This window comes from Macaca mulatta, chromosome 4, assembly GCF_049350105.2.
Source record: "Macaca mulatta isolate MMU2019108-1 chromosome 4, T2T-MMU8v2.0, whole genome shotgun sequence".
NCBI lineage: Eukaryota > Metazoa > Chordata > Mammalia > Primates > Cercopithecidae > Macaca > Macaca mulatta.
In genome coordinates, this window is record NC_133409.1 from 115,136,622 (window position 1) to 115,156,555 (window position 19,934).

Consider the following 19,934-nt stretch of genomic DNA (forward strand, 5'->3'; position numbering starts at 1 on the left):
TCCTTACTGGGTCATATCCTAGGTCACTAAGAGAGAATCCAGCCAAGTAAACTACAAATACCAATCCAAAAAAAGCTAGAGGGGGACCCTAAACAGGAAATGACTCTGAAACTAAGTGAGAAACTTATGTGAAAAGCCCTTAGAGACAAGAAGGGATCTGATTTCTCTGTCAATCAAACCTGATAGGGTGAACAATCTGAAACTACCTTATTAATATCTTGGGGAAAGTTAGCTTACTCTCAAAGAAACAAACTTATGGATTAATCTGAAAGACATTCTTGGTCCTCTAGAGCTGCTCTGTCCAACATGGTGGCCATTGTAACATGTGTCCACTGAACAAGTGAAATGTGACTACTGTGACTGAAAAACTGAATTTTAATTTTATTTAATTTTAAATTAATTTAAATTAAAATCCAAACACAGAAGCAGTGTAAAATATTTTTCCATTAAACATAGCTTTATCGTTTTGGTGAGATTACATTTTACCTTAATTGTTAAAAATGTAGAACACTAAAAAAAAGTAGTGTGGGCCAGGCATGGTGGCTCACACCTATAATCCCAGCACTTTGGGAGGCTGAGACAGGCAGACTGCTTGAGCTCAGGAGTTCGAGACCAGCCTGGGCAACATGGCAAAACCCTGTCTCTAAATAAAATACAAAGATTAGCTGGGTGTGGTAGTGTACACTTGTGATCCTAGCTACTTGGAAAGCTGAGGTGGGAGAACTGCTTGAGCCCAGGAGGTTGAGGCTGCAGTGAGCTGAGATCGTGCCACATGCTCCAGCCTGGGCGATACAGCAAGACTCTGTCTCCAAAAAAAAAAAAAAAAAAAGTAGTGTGTGCTGAGGTATGCTGTAAGTATAAAGTATACAAAGAATTTCAAAGACTTAGTACAAAAAAGAACATAAATATTTCATTAATATGTTTTTAAAATATTTGTCACATCTTGAAATAATGTTTTGGAAATATGGATTAAATTATTATTAAAATTAATTTTACTTGTTTATTTTTAATTTTTCAAATGTGGTTATCAGAAAAATTTAAATTATACATCACACATATTTCTACTGGATAGCATAGTCTAGGAATACCAGGCCATCCCTTTAACTGCTGGAGTGTATAGTTAACTCCTTCAAATATAGTACTAGGTACATAAAACCATACAAAGTTTCTAAGACTTACAGGGATCTTCGCTCCCATTAGCTCAGCTGAGTTACATCCAATATCCACAGAGGAGAGTCCGGGCATAGATATCTAGAAAATGTGGGAGATGTTCCTGCACTATCCACAGTGATCCTAAAAAATTAACTATCTTGTACATAGTCAGAATTCATGAGCGCTTCAGAACCTAAAAGAGGAAATGGACACATCCGAAACTAAGAGTCACAGCTCAGAGGTCCCTCAAGATGGACTGGAAACCACAGAGAATGATCAGATTCTCTCACAGAAATTATGGAACAGCCTTGACTCCTGAATTATGAACCCACAGATGCCCTGAGGATGTTCTTTCTCCTAAGCTAGACGGTAAAGAAGTTGAACAAATTGGAGATTCCAGTCACTCCCCTTTGTCACTCTAAGGAAAAAAGGTACTACTTCCATAAACTATGGTGACAACAGCTCCAGTTTCTTAATTCTACTTCCAAGTTAGCATGCATGAAACATGGGTTCAAAGCCCCTAATACTGATAATCTGAATAATGATGCCCAAAAGATACCACATAAGGCAAAAGCAGCCTACAGACCGACTTAAAAATCCTTAAAAATCCCTTAGGCCTCACGTTGGCAACGAATATATCACTCTCATTAAGCACAATATATTCAGACTTTTTCCTTTAGCTTTAAGAAAAATTTGATTTCTTCACCTGAACACCAGAGAATGTAGTAAACTTGGATTCAGGGGCCATGTCGTGCAAAAAATATACATACTTTGAAATGTTCACTCAATTTAATGAGAGGCTCCCATTAAGAGAGACATATGAGAACTGATACCAAATGAAGGAACAGCAGATTCACACACAATTAGATGAGAGGCTCACACTACGACAATATGTGGGAACTGAGACTGACATTCCAGATCTGAGACCAACCGAGGGGAAAACATGTAATCGGTGTACTATTTAATTAAATTCAAGTTTGCTAAACAGAAATATGATGGGAACACAAGAGATGTTCTAAATCTAGAAGGAGGTTAATGCAGTACATTTAATACTAGGTAGTCTAATTTTGCATTGATGTTCTTGGGCCTTCTCTAAAGGAATAAGCAGGAAGCCCAAAACAGAAATACTTTTTGTTTTTTTTTGAGATTAAGTCTCGCTCTGTCACCCAGGCTGGATTGCAGTGGCACGATCTCGGCTCACTGCAACCTCTGCCTCCAGGGTTCAAGTGATTCTCCTGCCTCAGCCTCCCGAGCAGCTGGGACTACAGGCATGCGCCACCAAGCCCAGCTAATTTTTGTAATTTTAGTAGAGACGGGGTTTCATCATATTGGTCAGGCTGGTCTTGAACTCCTTACCTTGTGATCTGCCTGCCTCGGCCTCCCAAAGTGCTGGGATTACAGGCATGAGCCACCATACCTGGCCAAAACAGGAATACTCTTAGAAATCTTGAGAATGCTATTCTCTTGTGAATAACAAAATATTATTGTAACAGTCATGTTCTGTAGCAGATCCAAGGGAGTAGGAAAATGAGTTTCTTGGCCGAAGGTACACCTAGACGCCATCTTTCCTAAATCCCAGTCACCTATAGCACAGAACTCCAATCAACATAAGCACTGGGCCTTACGGTCTTTGAGCTAATCTTGACCAAGTCAGACCATACAGTAGTAAACTGCAAACAATCAGCCAGTGACATGTGGATTAGTCTTGCATCCCTAAACATGCTACATGGTATAAATTCTGGCCACCTGAATTGGTTAGGTCTGCATTGGTTTGGTTCAGTCTGAATATCTGAGTTATAGTCATATTTCTTGATTTACATTCAATTTCCTTCTTGATTGGCTGAGGCCCTGACCTCCTGCCCATCTTTGTAAGCTCCCTCTTGCAGGGACTAAACATGCTCAGTCACTGGATTACATCCCTGCTCTAAAATGACCAAGCCAGGCTGGGCACGGTGGCTCATGCCTGTAATTCCAGCACTTTGGAAGGCCGAGGCGGGTGGATCACCTGCGGTCAGGAGTTCAAGACCAGCCTGGCCAACATAGGGAAACCCTGTCTCTACTAAAAATAAGGAAATTAGCTGGGTGTGGTGGCACGCGCCTGTAATCCCAGCTACCTCAGGAAGCTGAGGCAGGAGAATCACTCAAACCCTTGAGGCGGAGGCTGCAGTGAGCTGAGATCATACCACTGCACTCTAGCCTGGGTAACAAAGCAGACTCCGTCTCAATAATAAATAAATAAATTAATTAAATAAAATGACCAAGCCAGCTGTCACTTGCCTCACTCTGTAGATCATCATCACTCATGACCTCCTTTTGCCCCACAATCATTCACATACACAACTTTCGTCACAAACATTATCTCATTTTAAAAAGTGATTCAGAGCACAGGTGAGCTTATCAGAATCATTACACTAAAGGGCACAGGTAAGGAAAATCCCTTGTCTAGAAACTTTTGCAGCCACTCCTCACTCATCAAAATAAACTCATAAGGGCCAGACATATGCCATTTTGCATGAATTATAGAAATACTTAAGAAAAAAGTAGAAGACTAACTTTTTCTCTTCGGTGGAGAGGGTGAGAAAGGACATCTTTCAAAGGAAAGAAAATGAGGATAGCTTTTTAGAACGTAAGATAAACAATGTTTTAAAAAGTTGTATGTTTCTCTGTTGATACCAAATAGAGTAAACCTGAGGCTGTTCTAAAAATCTGGGATTCTCAATTCCAAAAGATAAAAGAGATGGTAAAGGGTATATAGGCTTCCACAGTCTTATATTTTTTATTGCCAATAAGGCCTGACCTTGCTGCTCAGACATTTATAGATAGCAGTATTTCCAATGTAAGCCCATGACTTGCTGGCAATCTGAAGACATCAAAGAGCAAGTGTCATAGTTAACACTGCTCTAAAACCCATCATGAATGAAACAGCTGCATCCTATAGGCAACCTCAAGGGCATTTCAATAAAGGAATACTTATTCTAGTTCAGGTTAAATTAAGACCTGTAGCAAAAGAACATTTCACAACACTTAACAGAAATGTCCCAGACTACAGCCAGGCATAGTAGTTCATGCCTGTAATTCCAGCACTTTGGGTGGCTGAGGTGGGCGAATTACTTGAGGCCAGGAGTTTGAGACCAGCCTGGCCAACATGGCGAAACCCCATCTCTACTAAAAATACAAAAATTAGCCAGGTGTGGTGCCCTGGGCATGTAATCCCAGCTACTTAGGAGGTTGAGGCACATGAATTGCTTGAACCCGGGAGGCAGAGGCTGCAGTAAGCTGAGATCCCGCCACTGTACTCCAGCCTGGGCAATACCCAAAAAAACCCAGAAAAACCAAAAAAACCCACTCCCAGGCTATTATCAATATATTCACAACACAATTTAGAAACATGTTCTATATTCTGGGTGATCTCATAGAGACCTAATGCCATAAAAGGAAATATGCAAATATGCTATATTTTTCTCAGAATGGTTTCTTGGTTGAGAGATAGTTCATCAAATTTTTTTCATCAAAATAAGAACTACCTGAAGGGTTAGTTACTCAAGTAGGAGATGTCTCTTAATGGTATAATATGCCTGATACTTTTACATTCTCTTAAGAAAAAAGAAGCTAATATTTATTTTAAATTTAGCACATCATCAATAACCACGTATGTACCTGTTACCAACTGCCAATCTTTAAAAATAAACTGTAAACCTACTGTGGAGTTGTTTCACTTTATTCCTTCTGAAAAACCTAGACCTGCCTAATCACTTATGCTTTGTAACTTTTCTGAAAAACCACTGAGTCCATTAAGAATGCTTTCTTCTACATCACCATTCTGCTTCTAATTCCTCTTTCTTTCTTTTAATTAAGACAGGGTCTCACTCTGTTGCCCAGGCCGGTCTTGAACTCCTGGCCTCAAGAGATCCTCCTGCCTCAACCTCCCAAAATGCTAGAATTACAGGCATGAGCCACACCCCACCTTATTCCCAGTCATCTCTAAACCTTCTTCCTGACAAACAACTCATGAAAAAAACACTTCAAATATATATGCCCTCATCTCCATCCATTTATTTAAATGCACACATGTACATATAAAAAACTCAATGTTAAGCAGTTTTTCCTCAATATCTAAAATCAAAGCAAAGGCAATCCTTGGCTTTTCTATCCCCTAACAGCCCCCACAACAAGATTTTAATGTAAACAAAATAAAGATTTTATTTAATGTAAACAAAATAAAAATATAAAACAGAAAATTAAGGATGTAACTAAAGATATAGGTGTAACTCTTATATTTCCTTCCAGTGTCAACTCGTGGCAAACAAAAGAAATATCTGTTTTACATACTGAATGCTGCAGTGTCTGTTTCACTGTGTATGAACATTAGTTAATGTTCATACATTAGTTAATGCACTAATTAGAAAACTCTAGTACATTAGAACTGCTGCTTGTCAAGGAAGCTTGCACTTCCTTCAAAGCCAGGTCATTTTATTTAGTACATCTATCTAGTATATTAGAAAAGTCTAATAGAATGCTAGTCCACAGTTCACTAGCATTCTACTAGACTTTTCACAGAAGTCTGAAATTTAAAAAAGAAATCTGTTCGATTTGGGATTTAAGCAGTCAATTACACTCTTACTACATAGTCTAAAATTAAAGAGATAAAAACTAAGTATTTATATAGCAAATTTTTATCTGTGGTGGCCCTAAGCATGTTTAAGTGATTAGGGCTTGCTTTGCTATTGAGAGATTACTGGGAGGCCACCTTTATTATCCATACTTTACAGCTGGACACACTGAGATACACAGGTAAAGTGGGTTCTACAAACTAATGTCATGAGTCATCGTAAGAGCTCGTATCTTCTGACTAGAAATTCTAGTCTTCTGTCTGCTGTCCACCACAAATCCTTATTTGATTTCTAAGAGCACAGGAACCTACTCACTAAAAATACCAGCAAGAATTTGTAGGCATTTACTTTTTTTAAATGAATGTTTACCTAAAAATAAAAAGACCTGGCTTTGAAGGAAGTGCAAGCTTCCTTGAGAAGCCGCAGTCATCTTTATTTGCATTTGAAAACTCATTTTTAAAAAATCTTAAAAGCTGATGAGTGCATCATCTCTTACTATACACAACAATTGCTAGTTCTTCTCAAAGAAGTTGGTTTGATGACACCAGAGCCTCCTAGTTTTACTTTAAATTACTTTGAATAAGGAACTACATTTTTTTTTGCCTTGGTATTTCCCTTCTTAAAACAGAAACAGAAAACTTAATTCCTACCTGACACAGACAACGTAAGGAAGAATTTGTTTGTGGACTGCTTTGAGATTCCAGAACGAAATACATAATCCAGTTGATCTTCAAACCTACAATAAAGACAAACTTCACTGAACATAATTGCTTCAGCAGATGCCTTCAAAATAAGACACTATACCATTATTTATGTAAAGAGAAGTTGTATTTAAGCAAAATCTTGATCACAGTGCAATGGAAGAAAAAAACTACAAAACCGTTTAGAAAGTTCTTTTTCTCACGTATGTCTCCCATAAGCACACTAATTCTAAAGGTAGCAGAAATTGTATGCATTTATTAGAGAACAGAGACTCTCAGGAAAATTATGCAGTCAACTGCAATAGCAAATGTATAAAACAAATTAATAATACATTTTATAAAATAAATTCTGTTAAATTTCATCTAAGATTAGTTCTTGGGCAGCTACACCTAATGGAGGACAAGAAAATTTCCAAATTTTAAGTGTATGTTTGCAGGTCAACCTTTAACAAGTCTTAACCCGTTATAGTTTCATGAAGTCTGTACTCAAGTTGCTTTTCCAGGCATGTCAGGTAAACATAATTCTTAGAAATTAAAGCTTTAATCAATAAGTGTAACCGATTTATTGTCACTCTTTCGATGATACTTCCACCAACAGGTAAAGAAAGAAGAAATGTTACTAAACTAGAAGATGAACTAGAAACATTGAGTGGATACCTAGCTTAGGCAGAAAGCAGCAACGACTAGAAGGATATGGCACAAAGAAGTCTTCAGAGATTTAATAAGTAAAACATAGAATGAAGTTAAGAGGCTTGACTTATACAAATGAGGGGGAGGGTGGAAGAGTTTTGGAGGGGAAAAAATTAAGATTAGAGACTCACTGGGTCCACGATGGAAAAGGACGGGAGGATAGTGGCCATCAGGCAGAAAGCGATGAAGCAGGGTACCAAAGGAAAGCGAAGGGAGTGAGGGTTTCCGAAGGTAAGACGGGGCATGGAATGAACTCCAGTGCAAAGCGATGCTAAAGCAAAACACAATCGGCAACTAACAAAAAGGGAACCAGGAGGAAGTACCCAAAGGAGGTGGATGAGAGGAAAATAAAACCAAGGAAGAAATTATGGAGGTAACAAGAGTGAGAAACCTGGTCGGCCAGGGTAAGGAGCTCCGGACAGGGGAGTCAGCCTAGGGATGGAAACACAGAGATACGCGGCTTCCCAAGGAGGGACCACCAAGGCAAAAAGGCACGTGGGAGGCGCGGGATGAAAAAGCAGAACCACGAAAGCGGGTAAAGGAGGGACAGAGCGACGAAGATGGAGTAGGGGTGAAGGGCAGGCGAAGGCAGGGACACGCTAGGCGCAAGGTTCAGGAAGAACAGGTCGAGGGACGAGCGCAGGGGCAGGGGCGGCCGCGGGCACCGGGAGAGCAGCGCGCCGCGGCCCCTCGCCTCCCGCAGAGCGCTCCGCACCGCCGTCCCCGCCGACCTTCAGCGGGGCCGGGGCCAGGCTCCGACCGCCAGCAGTCGGGTGAGGGGCCGCGGCGGGCGAGCGGCGGACGAGGAGGAGGCCGCTTCCTTCCTAGCCCCTGGGAAAGAGGGACGGAGGGAGGGGTCATGGGTGTCGGGAGTCGGGGGAGCCAGAGGAGACAGTAAGGGGGTTACCTCTCGCCTGGGTCGGCCTCTTCCCCCGCCTGTCGGACGGAGGAGCTCGTTGTCCAGCTGGAAGAAGACGGCCCTACCCGGGTCAGCACCATCCCGCCCCGGGCCCCCTCACATCGCCATCACAGCAACCGCAAACACCGCAACCCCGGAGCCGGTTCGTCACCGCGGCTCGGCTACCGGCCCAGCGCGGCCAGCGAGCATGCGCAGTCGCCCCAGTCCCGAGGGAGTCCGGGCCAGCCGGCTATACCTGCGATCAACAGGTCCCCGGCCGCACGGCCCCGCCCCCGGCCTCTCTCACCTCCTCCTCCCGCCTCTTCCCTCCCCTCTCTGAGGCTAGGCCCCGCCCCTTCAAGCTCCGTGCCCCGCCCTTCAGGAGCTTCAGTTGCCCCTCCAGCTCCAGCACCTACTGAGATTTCTAGAGATTTGTCCGCCCTACCAGGCTCCCGTTCCCAAGTTCCCGCGAGAACGGGAGAGTTGCGTCAACAAAAAGCGCGCGTCCAAGAAAAGGGGCTTGCTTGTGCGTTTAAGGGATGGAACCTGGAGGTGGAGGAGGAGTAGAGAGCAAGAAGAGGGCAAAAAGAGGGAGTTCGAGAACTTTAGCCTTTTTTCTCACAATGTTGTTTCTCCCTTTCTCTCTAGCTCCTCGGTGCAGTCCCGGGTAGAGACCCCGGTTCCTGCGCTAGTCGATTTGTGCGGTAGGAAAGGAGGCTGCAGGGGATCTGCGCTGGGGCGGGACAACTGCCTTTCGGGACCCGGTCCTTGCATCTTGGGAGATATGGGTGCTGATCTGGTTATTTCTCGGTTTATGACGCCAAAAAGGGCGGGAGGGGGCTGATGAAGTGAAGCCTTTCGCTGTTACATTCCATTAACAGAAACCCATGAAGGATCATTGATTTATTTCACTCTTCCCTGTTTCTGAACCTTATGTGGCAAAAACTTTTGTAGTGCATAAAGTTCAGTATGTTGCTAAAGCTGAGTTAATGAAAGGAAAATTTCGGCTGCGACTCGTGTGTTAAAAATGAATCTAGGATGGATAGTGGTGTTGGTTGCTCAATAATGAATGGACGTAATGCTCCTGAACTGTGCACTTAAAATGGTAAATTTTCTGTTATGTATATTTTACCACAGTAAGAATTAGAAGGGAAAAGCTTTGTGCATTCATTTGAAAGTAATGGTGATGTCTTGTAACCTAGGCCATTTGGGGGACAGGTTTTGAATATATAATTTAACCATTGTTTTTCATCTTTGCACCAGTTTTTTTTTTTTTTTTTTTTTTTTTTTTTCCTTTTGTGAGTCAGAGTGTTGCTCTGTCGCCCAGGCTGGTGTTCAGTAGTGTGATCTCGGCTCACCGCAACCTCTGCCTCCGGAGTTCAAGCAGTTCTGTCTCAGCCTCCCGAGTAGCTGGGACTACAGGCACATGCCACCACGCCCGACTACTTTTTGTATTGTTAGTACAGACGGGGTCTCACCATATTGGTCAGGCTGGTTTCGAACTCCTGACCTTAGGTGATCCACCCGCCGCTGCCTTCCAAGTGCTGGGATTACAGGCCTAAGCCACTATGCCCGGCTTGTACCAGTTTTTACATGATTGGGTGTCCCATTATCCTGTGAACCAATCTATTTGCATTTGTATGAATGGCCTGCTTTCTTGAATTCTAATTTGTCCCTTCTTTTATAGCCCTGTACCATTTTACTGTCCTTGCTAAACAGGCTTTTGTTGCTTGTTTTGTGACTTGAACTTTAGCCTCAAAATTGGAAAGGCTTTTTCTGTTTTTTTAGTTCCAGCCATGTCTTAGGAGAATATAGTAAACAACCAATTATTTGCATTTCCACCTCCGTGCACTCCATGTGGCCCACACTGTGTGCCAAGATTCTTTCCCTGTTCCGAGTTCTTTTTATTCAAATCACATTGTTAACTCATCTGCTATGTGCCAGGCGGTGTGCTAATCTTGGAAGATACCAACATGAATGAAAAAGAACTTGGGTGGAGTGTTTGCAGTATTACCCTATGATGTAATGTGTATAGTGCAGAGATAAAGGCACAGGGAGCTATTGGAGCTCAGAAGAAGCATTAATCCAACTTTGGGAAGAGGTCATGAGTCAGGAAAAACTTCTAGGAGAAAATGATTCCAGAAAGTTGAAGTGGGATGTCTTGTGGCGGTTGGGAGGAGTAAAGGGAAAAGGATTGCTTAAACAAAAGCTGTACGTAAGAAACTGGTCTTTGTGCTGAACTAAAACTAAGACTTCTATGCCACTGTTTGCGGATGTGAGGCTGGAGAAGTTGACAAGGATCATGGTGCGCCTTCGAAAAAAGTCAAATCAGTTCAACCATTATATATATATTTTTATTGTTTATTAGATGTTTGCTAAATACTGTGCTAGTTACTGAGGGATATAATGAAGGTTAACGGTTAGTCTAAAATCTCAGAGTTTGCAGTCTAGTAGGGGTAGACAGGCATGTAAAAACAAAAACAAAAAAAACAAGTTCTCCTACATAGTTAAAATTGGGGTAGGTACAGGGTTGTCTGGGAACCCAGAAGAGGAGCACTTAACTAACCTAGAGATTTAGCAAGAGTTCCTGGTAATTATCTATTGATAGACGAATATAAAATAATGTCTTAAAGAAATACGAAAATTCACCTGGGACTGCTTTGGCTCACCCCTGTAATCCCAGCACTTTGGGAAGCCGAGGCAGGCAGATCACTTGAGGTCAGATGTTCAAGACCAGCCTGGGTTTAGCAGAGAAACCCCATCTCTACTAAAAATAAAAAAATTACCGGGTGTGGTGGCAGGCACCTGTATTCCCAGCTACTCCAGAGGCTGAGGCATGGAAATCGCTGGAACCTGGGAGGCGGAGGTTGCAGTGAGCTGAGATGGCACCACTGCATTCCAGCCTGGGCTACAGAGTGAGACTCCTTCTCAAAAATAAAAAACAGCAACAACAACAACAAAAACCATAAGAAATAAGAAAATTTATGCCATCTGCTGAGGTACAGACTACTAGAGGATTTAGCACACTGATCTAATTGTCACATTACCTGGTTCTAATTCTAAAGTCTTCATTATACTGTGTTATCTTGAGAGTGTCTTACCTTCTCTAGGTCTGTTTTCTCTCACATATGAGAAGATAATCCCATTATATACAATTTGAATTCCTTTAGAAATTTGTGTAGAAATTTCCTGATTCTAAATTTACTTCCCGTATTTATCATCCCAGATTTCTTGTCACCCATTATGCTGCTAATAAACAGTTTTGTGTCACATTTAATGTACATTAACATTTTATGTTATATGTGTCATTTTCAATCTATGTTGTGCTCAAGGAATGTAAGATTTCGAATCCTTTCTATCTTGTAATTGGTTTACATAATTTAACTTTGGCATGAAGTGTTTTTGAATGTTTGCTAAACCCTTCTAACTGTGGAATATTCTCGTAATCCAAAGATCAGGTTATCTCTCCCTTTCTCAGTTGCACAACATTGATTCAGCTAAAGATTGAGACAGTAGAAGAAATGAATATTGTAAATTTGAAAATAGCCCTATGAAGTCCGGGCGCGATGGCTCATTCCTGTAATCCCAGCACTTTGGGAGGCCAAGGCAGGAGATCACGAGGTCAGGAGTTTGAGACTAGCCTGGCCAACATAGTGAAACCCTGGCTCTACCAAAAATACAAAAATTAGCCAGGCGTGGTGGTGGGTGTCTGTAATCCCAGCTACTCGGGAGGCTGAGGCAGGAGAATCACTTGAATCCCGGAGGCAGAGGTTTCAGTGAGCCGAGATTACACCATTGCACTCCAGGCTGGGCGGCAGAGCAAGACTCCATCTCAAAAAAAAAAAGAAAGGAAATAGCCTCATGAAGGATGTCTCATATTTGTCAGATGCTAAACATTAATTTACTAAAAAAAAAAAAAAAAATCTGTATTTTTCCTTACTGGGCTTTATGATTTTTAAAATATTCCTGTTGTAAGTATGGTCATTATTTGAAAATTAAAAATGAGATATAGTCAAAGTTATTCCACAACTTTTTTCAACAATGTGATTATTTTTGGCATTTCATACAGGGAATTCTGAATTCTTTTTTGTAAGAATTAGAGTACTCTAATAAAGTGTGATAAGTAATAATAAAGTATTAAACCTCCTTCTGGGGCATTCACTCTTGTCTCCAGGCAGAATATAGATTTTATCATTTACGGATACTTGGGTGAATGCCCACAGTACTCAAAGTTTTTTAGGAGGTTATATTACTTTAACAAGAAATATAAAACAGCAGAACAAAGTTTCATTATAGGACTTCCTTTATGGGTTAGTAACAGCTACAAACCAGAAGGGCAAATGTATTACTTCATAACAATGTTGTAATATTATTTCATGATGTTTTGTTTGTTTTTGTTTTAAGACAGAGTCTCATTCTATGTAATACATATACTCCATATCAGACTGTAATAATACAGAAAAAAAAACCTGATGCTTCCTGGTCTATTAAAGTTCAAAGTAGTTTTTGTTATATTTTGTTATAAAGGGACAAATAGTGACTTCTTGGTTGCAATTCAGGTTACCTAGGGTTCCCAAAGACAGCATGTCTGCTTGGATCATTGGAGTCAGTCTGTCAGACAGAAACATTCCTCCTACCACCATCCCACTGAATCATTCCTGTGAAGTATAATTAACTAGTATCAAGTGACGGCAGTGAAATGATTTCTGAATTATTCTCTTCTTTGTATGCCTGAAGCTTACTGTGGTTTTTTTTTAAAACATAATATTTATACTAATTATCATTTGCTCTTTGACAGCAAACACATTAGGGCAACTATCTCAGTCTTCCTATGACTCATACATTTATATCTTGAGACTTGATCTTTAAAACAATTCCAGCCCCATATCATCTGCTTCGTATCAGACTGTATCACTTTTCCTGTTATCCTGCTATACCTTCTTATTCAACATATCCCAAACTCATCCTGCCTTCCTTCATGCACAGATCTAGCTCTCTGCCAAACTTCTGGTTTCTGTCAATACCCCTTCCCCTCCCATTTACTAAGCCTAGAACCTCACTGCCATATATATATTTTTTTCTTTTCTTTTGTTCTATTTTCACTTCTTTATCTTTTAAAATCCTTTTCATATATACATATTATATATGCATATTATATATACATATATATTATATACATAGATATATTTTATATATATATATATGTTTTTTGAGACAGGATCTCTTATCACCCAAGCTAGAGTGCAGTGGCATGATCTTGGCTCACTGCAACCTCTGCCTCCCAGGTTCAAGCGATCCTCCCATCTCAGCCTCCCGAGTAGCTGTGACTACAGGCTCTTACCACCATGCCTGACTAATTTTTGTATTTTTAGTAGAGACAGTTTCGCAATGTTGCCCAGGCTGGTCCTGAACTCCTGAGCTCAGATGATCCATCTGTGTTAGCCTCCTAAAGTGCTGGGATTACAGGCGTGAGCCACTGTGCCCAGCATATACACACACACACACGTATTTTAATTTCAACTTTTATTTTAGATATAGAAGGTATATGTGCAGATTTGTTACAGGGATATATTGCACCCAGGTAGTGAGCATCGTACCCAACAAGTAGTTTTTCAACCCGTACTCCACTGCCTCTCTTCCTCTAGTAGTCCACAGTGTCTACTGTTCCCATGTTTATGTCTAATACAGCTATATTTGATGCTTCCCTTTTTTTTAGTTTCCTGTCCATTCCATTTCCATGTCTTGTCTAACCTTTCTTTCAAAAACATTTTCTCTCTTTCACAATGCTTCTGTAGTCCAAGGAAAAGTCAAACTTGAACAAAAAGAGGAACATCTCTTCTGGTGAGACTGGAGAAAAGGATTTAAGGTACAATGTGAATGGAAATTAATGTAATCTGTAGATTTTTAAATCTACATTTTACAGCAAAAACAAAAGTTGAGTAAAACTTTAAGCATGGCATAAACCACTATAATATCTTTTAGTTTTCTGATACTAGTAATAGTAGATAACATATTGAACCTTTATCATCTGCTGAGTGCTAGTCCTGATACTTAACATACATCATTTCTGCTCCTTATAACAAAATTTCAACAAAGTAGGCATTATGCATTTCTCTTTGTAGTTTTATGTATGTTTACTTCATGTATTTTGGCACCCTTTTATTAAGTGCATATTTGTTTAGGATAGGTCCTCTCAATGAATTTATATGAATAATACACCATTATGAAATGGCCTTCATTTTCCCTAGTGAAATTTTTTGCTCTGAAATCTGCTTAGTATTATATTAATACAGTCATTTCAACTTCATTTTGATTTATGTTACTATGATATATAATTTCCTATCTTTTTACTTTTAACCTACTTTTGTCTTTATATTTAAAGTGGATTTCTTGGAGGTCTCAATCTCTGGCTTGTAATTGATACGTTTACATCATTTGTATTTAATGTATTTATGGATATGTTTTGGTTTAAATGTATCATCTTGTTGCTTGTTTTCTGTTTGTACTATCTTCTTTGTCCGTCTTTTATTCTTTTTTAAAACTTATTTTGCATTAATATTTTTTAATGATTCAATTTTGTCTCCTTTGTTGGCTTATTAGCAATTGCTCTTTTTATGGTATTTCGGAGGTTATTTTAAGATTTATCATATATAGTTTTTGCTTATCATGACCCAATGTCAAGTGTATTACATACTTTACGTGTATTTTAAAAACCTTACAACACTATACTTCCATTTTCCATTCCCATGATTTGTGCTGTTGTCATACATTTTATTTCTACATGTGTTATAAACCTCACAATGCATTGTTTTTGCTTTAAATGATCAATTATTTTTAAAAGACATTTAAATATATCAGACATTCTTCTGTATTTTCCCACATAGTTATCATTTCCAGTGCTCTTTATGTTTTAGTGTTGACTTAGATTTTCATCTGGTATTGTTTCGTTCTTGACCTTTAACACTTCTTAGAATGTAGGTGTGCTAATGATGTAAACTTTCTGCTTCTGTATGTCTTACAATGTCATTACTGTACCTTTATTTTTGAAAGATATCTTCATAGGGCGTAGAATTCTAGAGTGACTTTTTTCCCCCTAATATTTTAAAGATGATGCTCCACTGTGTTCTTGCTTGCATTGTTTCCAACAAAAAATCTGCTGTTATCTTTATTTTCATTCCTAGTTGTGTAATGTGGCTTTTCTTCTCCCTTCTGTCTGCTTTTAAAATCTTTTCTTCATTTAAAAAAGCATTTTGACCATAAAGTGCCGCGGTATAATTTTCTTCACTTTTTTTTATGCTTCAACTTTGTTGGTTCATGGATCTATGGGTTTAGACTTTTCACCAACTTTTGGAATATTTTTGGCCATTATATTTTCAAATATTTTTCATTTCCTTTGGGAACTATAATCGTGTATATATTAGACAGCTTATAGTAGTCCTATAACTTACTCAAGCGCTGTTCTTTTTTCTTTAGCGTTTTGTTTTCTCTTTGTTTCATTTTGGATAGTTTCTATTGCTATGTCTTCAAGTTCACTTTTCTTCTATGTGCCTACTCTGCTATTAATCATATTCAATGTATTTTCCATTTCAGACATTGTAGATTTACCCTCTAGAACAGGAGGTAGCAAAATATGACCCATGGACAATAATCCCTTGGCCCTTTTTTTGTATAGTCCATGAGCTAGGAATGATTTTACATTTTAAAAAGTTTTCATAAGAAAGAATACCTTAAGTGGCCTGCAAAGCCTGAGATATTTACTTTCTGACTCTTTAAAAATAACATTTGCTGACCTTAACTCTAGAATTTTATATTTTTTGTATTACCCATATTTCTATTTTACATGTTCAATGCTTCCTCTAGTTTCTTGAATATATAATATAATTATGACTGTTAATGTCCTTATATATGAATCCTTATCTTGTCAGCTATATCATTTCTGGGTCAATGTCAATGGGTTGGGTTTTTTCCCCTTATGATCGGTTATATTTTCCCCTTTCTTTGAATTCCAAATAATTTCTGATTCAGTGGTCAACATTATAAATTTTGCCTTGCTGTTTTTTGACATTTTTGTATTCCTATAAATATTCTTAGACTTGTCATGGGGTGCAGTTGAGTCACTTGGAAACGGTTTGAATCTTTCAGATCTTGCTTTTATGCTTTGGTACATGGGACAAGAGCAGCATTTAGTCTAGGGTAGATTTTTCCCTAATATGAGGCACAACTCTGTGAGTATTCCATGATGTCTTGTGAATTATGACATTTTCCACTCCCTTTGGTAGGAAGAGGCATTATATCCAACCCTGTATGAACACCCGGAATTGTTTGCAATAATTCTTTTCAAGTGCTTCCCCCTGCTTCAGATAGAATTTTTACATAAAGGCACTTTTCAATACCCAGCTGAAGATTCACGGGAGATCTGCAGATCTTTGGAATTCTCTATGTAGCTGTTACCACTCCTCTACTCCACCCTGCAAACATTACCTACCATGGCCTCCTCTGACTTCCAGCTTTTTCTCAACTCAAGGAGATTACCAGGCTTTGTCTGGGTTCCCCTCCCTGATCCACAACATGGATACTTTCTCCATGCTGTGGAGCAATTATAGAACTCCTCTTATTTTCTTTCTCAGGCATTATTGTCTTTCCTTGCCTGATAGACTTTTTCTAGAAAAATACATATATACATACATTATACATGTATGTATCAAGATACATTTTCATTTGATTTTTTTAAAGGCCCTTCACAATTTAGCACCTGCCTACCTTTCCATCTTAACCTTTGCCTTAGCTGAACCGATCATATTTCAGTCTTGGCACTTCGGCTCACTTTCTTACCCCTGCCTAAGATTCCTTCTACTTTCTTATGCACAGTGCTACAGGACTTAGATAACACAGATTTCCAGTCTCTTAGAATCAGAATAGGGGTATCTTCCAATTTCTTAAGATAATTTTTACTTTAGGCAGGGTGTGGTGCCTCATGTCTGTAATCCTAGTACTTTGAGAGGCCGAGGCCGGCGGATTGCCTGAGCCCAGGAGTTTGAGACCAGCCTGGGCAACACGGCGAAACCCCATCTCTACTGAAAATGCAAAAAGTTAGCCAGGCGTGGTGATGCACATCTGTAGTCCCAACTATTCAGGAGGCTGAGGCACGAGAATCGCTTGAACCCAGGAGATGGAGGTTGAAGTGAGCCGAGATCGTGCCACTTCACTCCAGCCTAGGCGACAGAGTGAGACTCTGTCCCAAAAAAAAAGAAAAAGAAAAAAAAGAATTTTTATTTTGGATTGTCCTTACCGTAGTATTAGAGTGGCAAAGTAGAAGGCATTAAAGATTAAAATATGTTTTTCAGAAGCTCTCCTTTCTCTCAAAGATATTTTTATAAATTAGAGAAGATTTGGGCTGGACTATATCTAAATGCAGAAAATAATTGCTGTTTCATATTGTTTGGGGAGGTCTATTCTACCCGTTAATGTGGTAAAATGAAAAGACTTAATAATTTGGGGAATTGGATTCAAACTCTAGTGCTGTCACTAAACTGTATGAATCTAGGCAAGACATAGATTGTTGTGAAAAGGATGCTAATGTCATAGGCTGCATCATCTGTGATTCTCCTGTTTAAGATAACCTTGTCAGTTCTAATTAGTTTATTGCTTTCATTTCTTTCAATATGCCTTTGATATTTTCTCAGGATATTTCATTAAGCAGGAGAGGATGAGTAAAGTAGATTTTGGGCCCAGTTTGGTCTGCTTAATTCTTTACAAGCCGTCAGTCTAGAAGCTGAATATTTTGTCTATAGTGCTTGTGTTTTTGAGATAGTCACAAACACTTCACGTATACTCTCCTGGCTAAGAAGGTATTAATCTTAAATTGAGTGTTTCTGGGATATATATTATATAAAAGTTTCTTTGAGGCAGAGAACATCTTTTACTCTTCTTTCTGTCTGCCAGAGTGCTTTGCACAAAGCAGGCTCCAATTAAATATACTTTATACTTTCATGTACCTTATCTCATTTATGAAACAATTTATTAAGAATGCATGTTAAGATAATGCTTAATTTAAAATTCTGAGCCTTTAGGGAAAAAATCCAGATATAACCCACTTAACCTTTTTCATCCTTAAAGAGTTAATTTATTATTTTTGGTCTTGCTAGACACAGTAAAATAAAGATAAATAAAATAAAGTAAAATAAAGGGTAATAGAATTATGTCCTTTCTGAAATCAGTTTAATGAATCCTTTAAACAAAGTAATAGTTTGCCTTTCTTACATGTAGGCAGAGAGCATAAAATTTAATGTTAGATGAGTTTTAGATTATAATGAGGATACTATTATTTGCTCACCTTTCCCTTTATCTCCACAAGACAAATAACAAACAGATCTTTAACATACCTGGACTGGTGTGTTCTGGTAGGCCTGATATGAACAGTCATCTCTCTAAAACTATTTTTATTTTACTGATAATAATAAGGCATAATGTCAGCCTTTCTTATTTGGTTTAGTTTACTCTAAATGTCTTCTGCTACCAGTTTATGCCCTTCCAAGCCATCCTCTACATTGCTGAGTGATTTTTATAAAATGCAAATTTTATTATGTTATCATGCTTATGATTAAAATTCTTTGGTGGCTATCTAGGGTCAAGTGCACATGTCTTAGCAAAGCTTATAAAGGCTTATAAAGTCTGCATCTGGGATGGGAGTAGCATTGGCAGAGGGAAATAAAGGGTTCTGGAGCAAATGGAACCAGGAGGAGAGTATGAATAGGACAACTTGAGGAAGCTTTTCCAGAGATGAGGACTACAATTGCTTTCCAGTGGGCATCAAGGTTAATATTCAGATAAGAGTATTTCCAAAGTACCAAAACAATGAGACAGATTAAAAATGAAAAGGAGTTATATGTAAGAAGTAGAACTCCCCTTTTATGTAGTGTATATTTGTGTGTGTGTGTGTGTGTGTGTGTGTGTGTAAGGACAGCTTGGTGGCTTAAAGGAATTAGAGCTGGACAAGAATGAACCTTCACAATCTGTCACCTGCTAACATCTCCAACCCCCTTACTCCCTAAAGTCCAGTCTTCTGAATGCGTTATGCCTCTCTCTGCTTCTCCTCGAAACCTTCACAAATGCTATCTTCTCTTCTAAGACTCAGGTTCTTTCTTCCTGAAACTTTTCTTGGATCTGTCCTCCACTTGGCCATGGCCTGGTTAATTGCTTTCTTTCTGTGTTGTCATAACATTCCATTCACATCTCCCTTATCACACTCATATACTCACTATATTCCATCCCCCAAAACTAGATATGAGTTTCTCGAGGTCATGCTCTGTCTCTTGTTCATGTTTTAATCCCAAATACTCATCACAGTTGTGGCAGATAAAAATCAATATTTTACTATTGAATGAAAGAGTTTACAAGTTCCTAATCAGTTAATTAATGAATTAATTACTCTTGTGGCTCAAACCAAAGTTTGTTACTCTCTCACCTTTCGTTCTGATCCTGTCTTTCACCTCTTGACTCCCCTTTTTTGGTCTCTTGCCGACCAGTGTCTTCATGCTGTTTCAGTTCTCCATAGTCCTACATTCCAGCATCCTACTTTCTTTCCCTGCCTATACAAACTCCAGCTCCAAGAGTGGTGATTCAGTTCCAACAGTGAGATTTGGGAAATTGAAACCACAGTCTGAATGATGCTTAACCACTTCCCAAGATATTTGCATTTCTGTTCAAAAATTAATTTCACTGTAAAAATAATACATGCTTATTTTGGGCAATGTAAATAAATATTTAACAATTATTTACTTGTAGATACTGAGAGCATACAGCAGTGGAATGGTGGGGAGGCAAAAATCTGCTATCATGGAGTTTAAGTTCTAATGGAAGGTGACACCAAACAAAGGAGATGGT

General features: G+C 39.1%; 1 protein-coding gene and 1 long non-coding RNA gene across 2 annotated transcripts in view; one reads left to right on the plus strand and one right to left on the minus strand.

Moving 5' to 3' along the window:
• FAM135A (family with sequence similarity 135 member A) overlaps positions 1–8,269 on the minus strand; it is a 133,821-nt gene extending 125,552 nt beyond the window's left edge. The window contains exon 1 of the mRNA XM_077999779.1: positions 8,061–8,269. Within this exon, the coding sequence (XP_077855905.1) occupies positions 8,061–8,152 (92 nt within the window). The 5' untranslated portion in view covers positions 8,153–8,269. The remainder of the gene's footprint in view (positions 1–8,060) is intronic.
• Positions 8,270–8,456: 187 nt separating this feature from the next.
• Positions 8,457–11,014, plus strand: LOC144340332 (uncharacterized). The gene is made up of 2 exons (XR_013416321.1): positions 8,457–8,577; positions 8,700–11,014. It is a non-coding gene; the product is annotated as an uncharacterized LOC144340332 (long non-coding RNA).
• Positions 11,015–19,934: the final 8,920 nt, after the last annotated feature.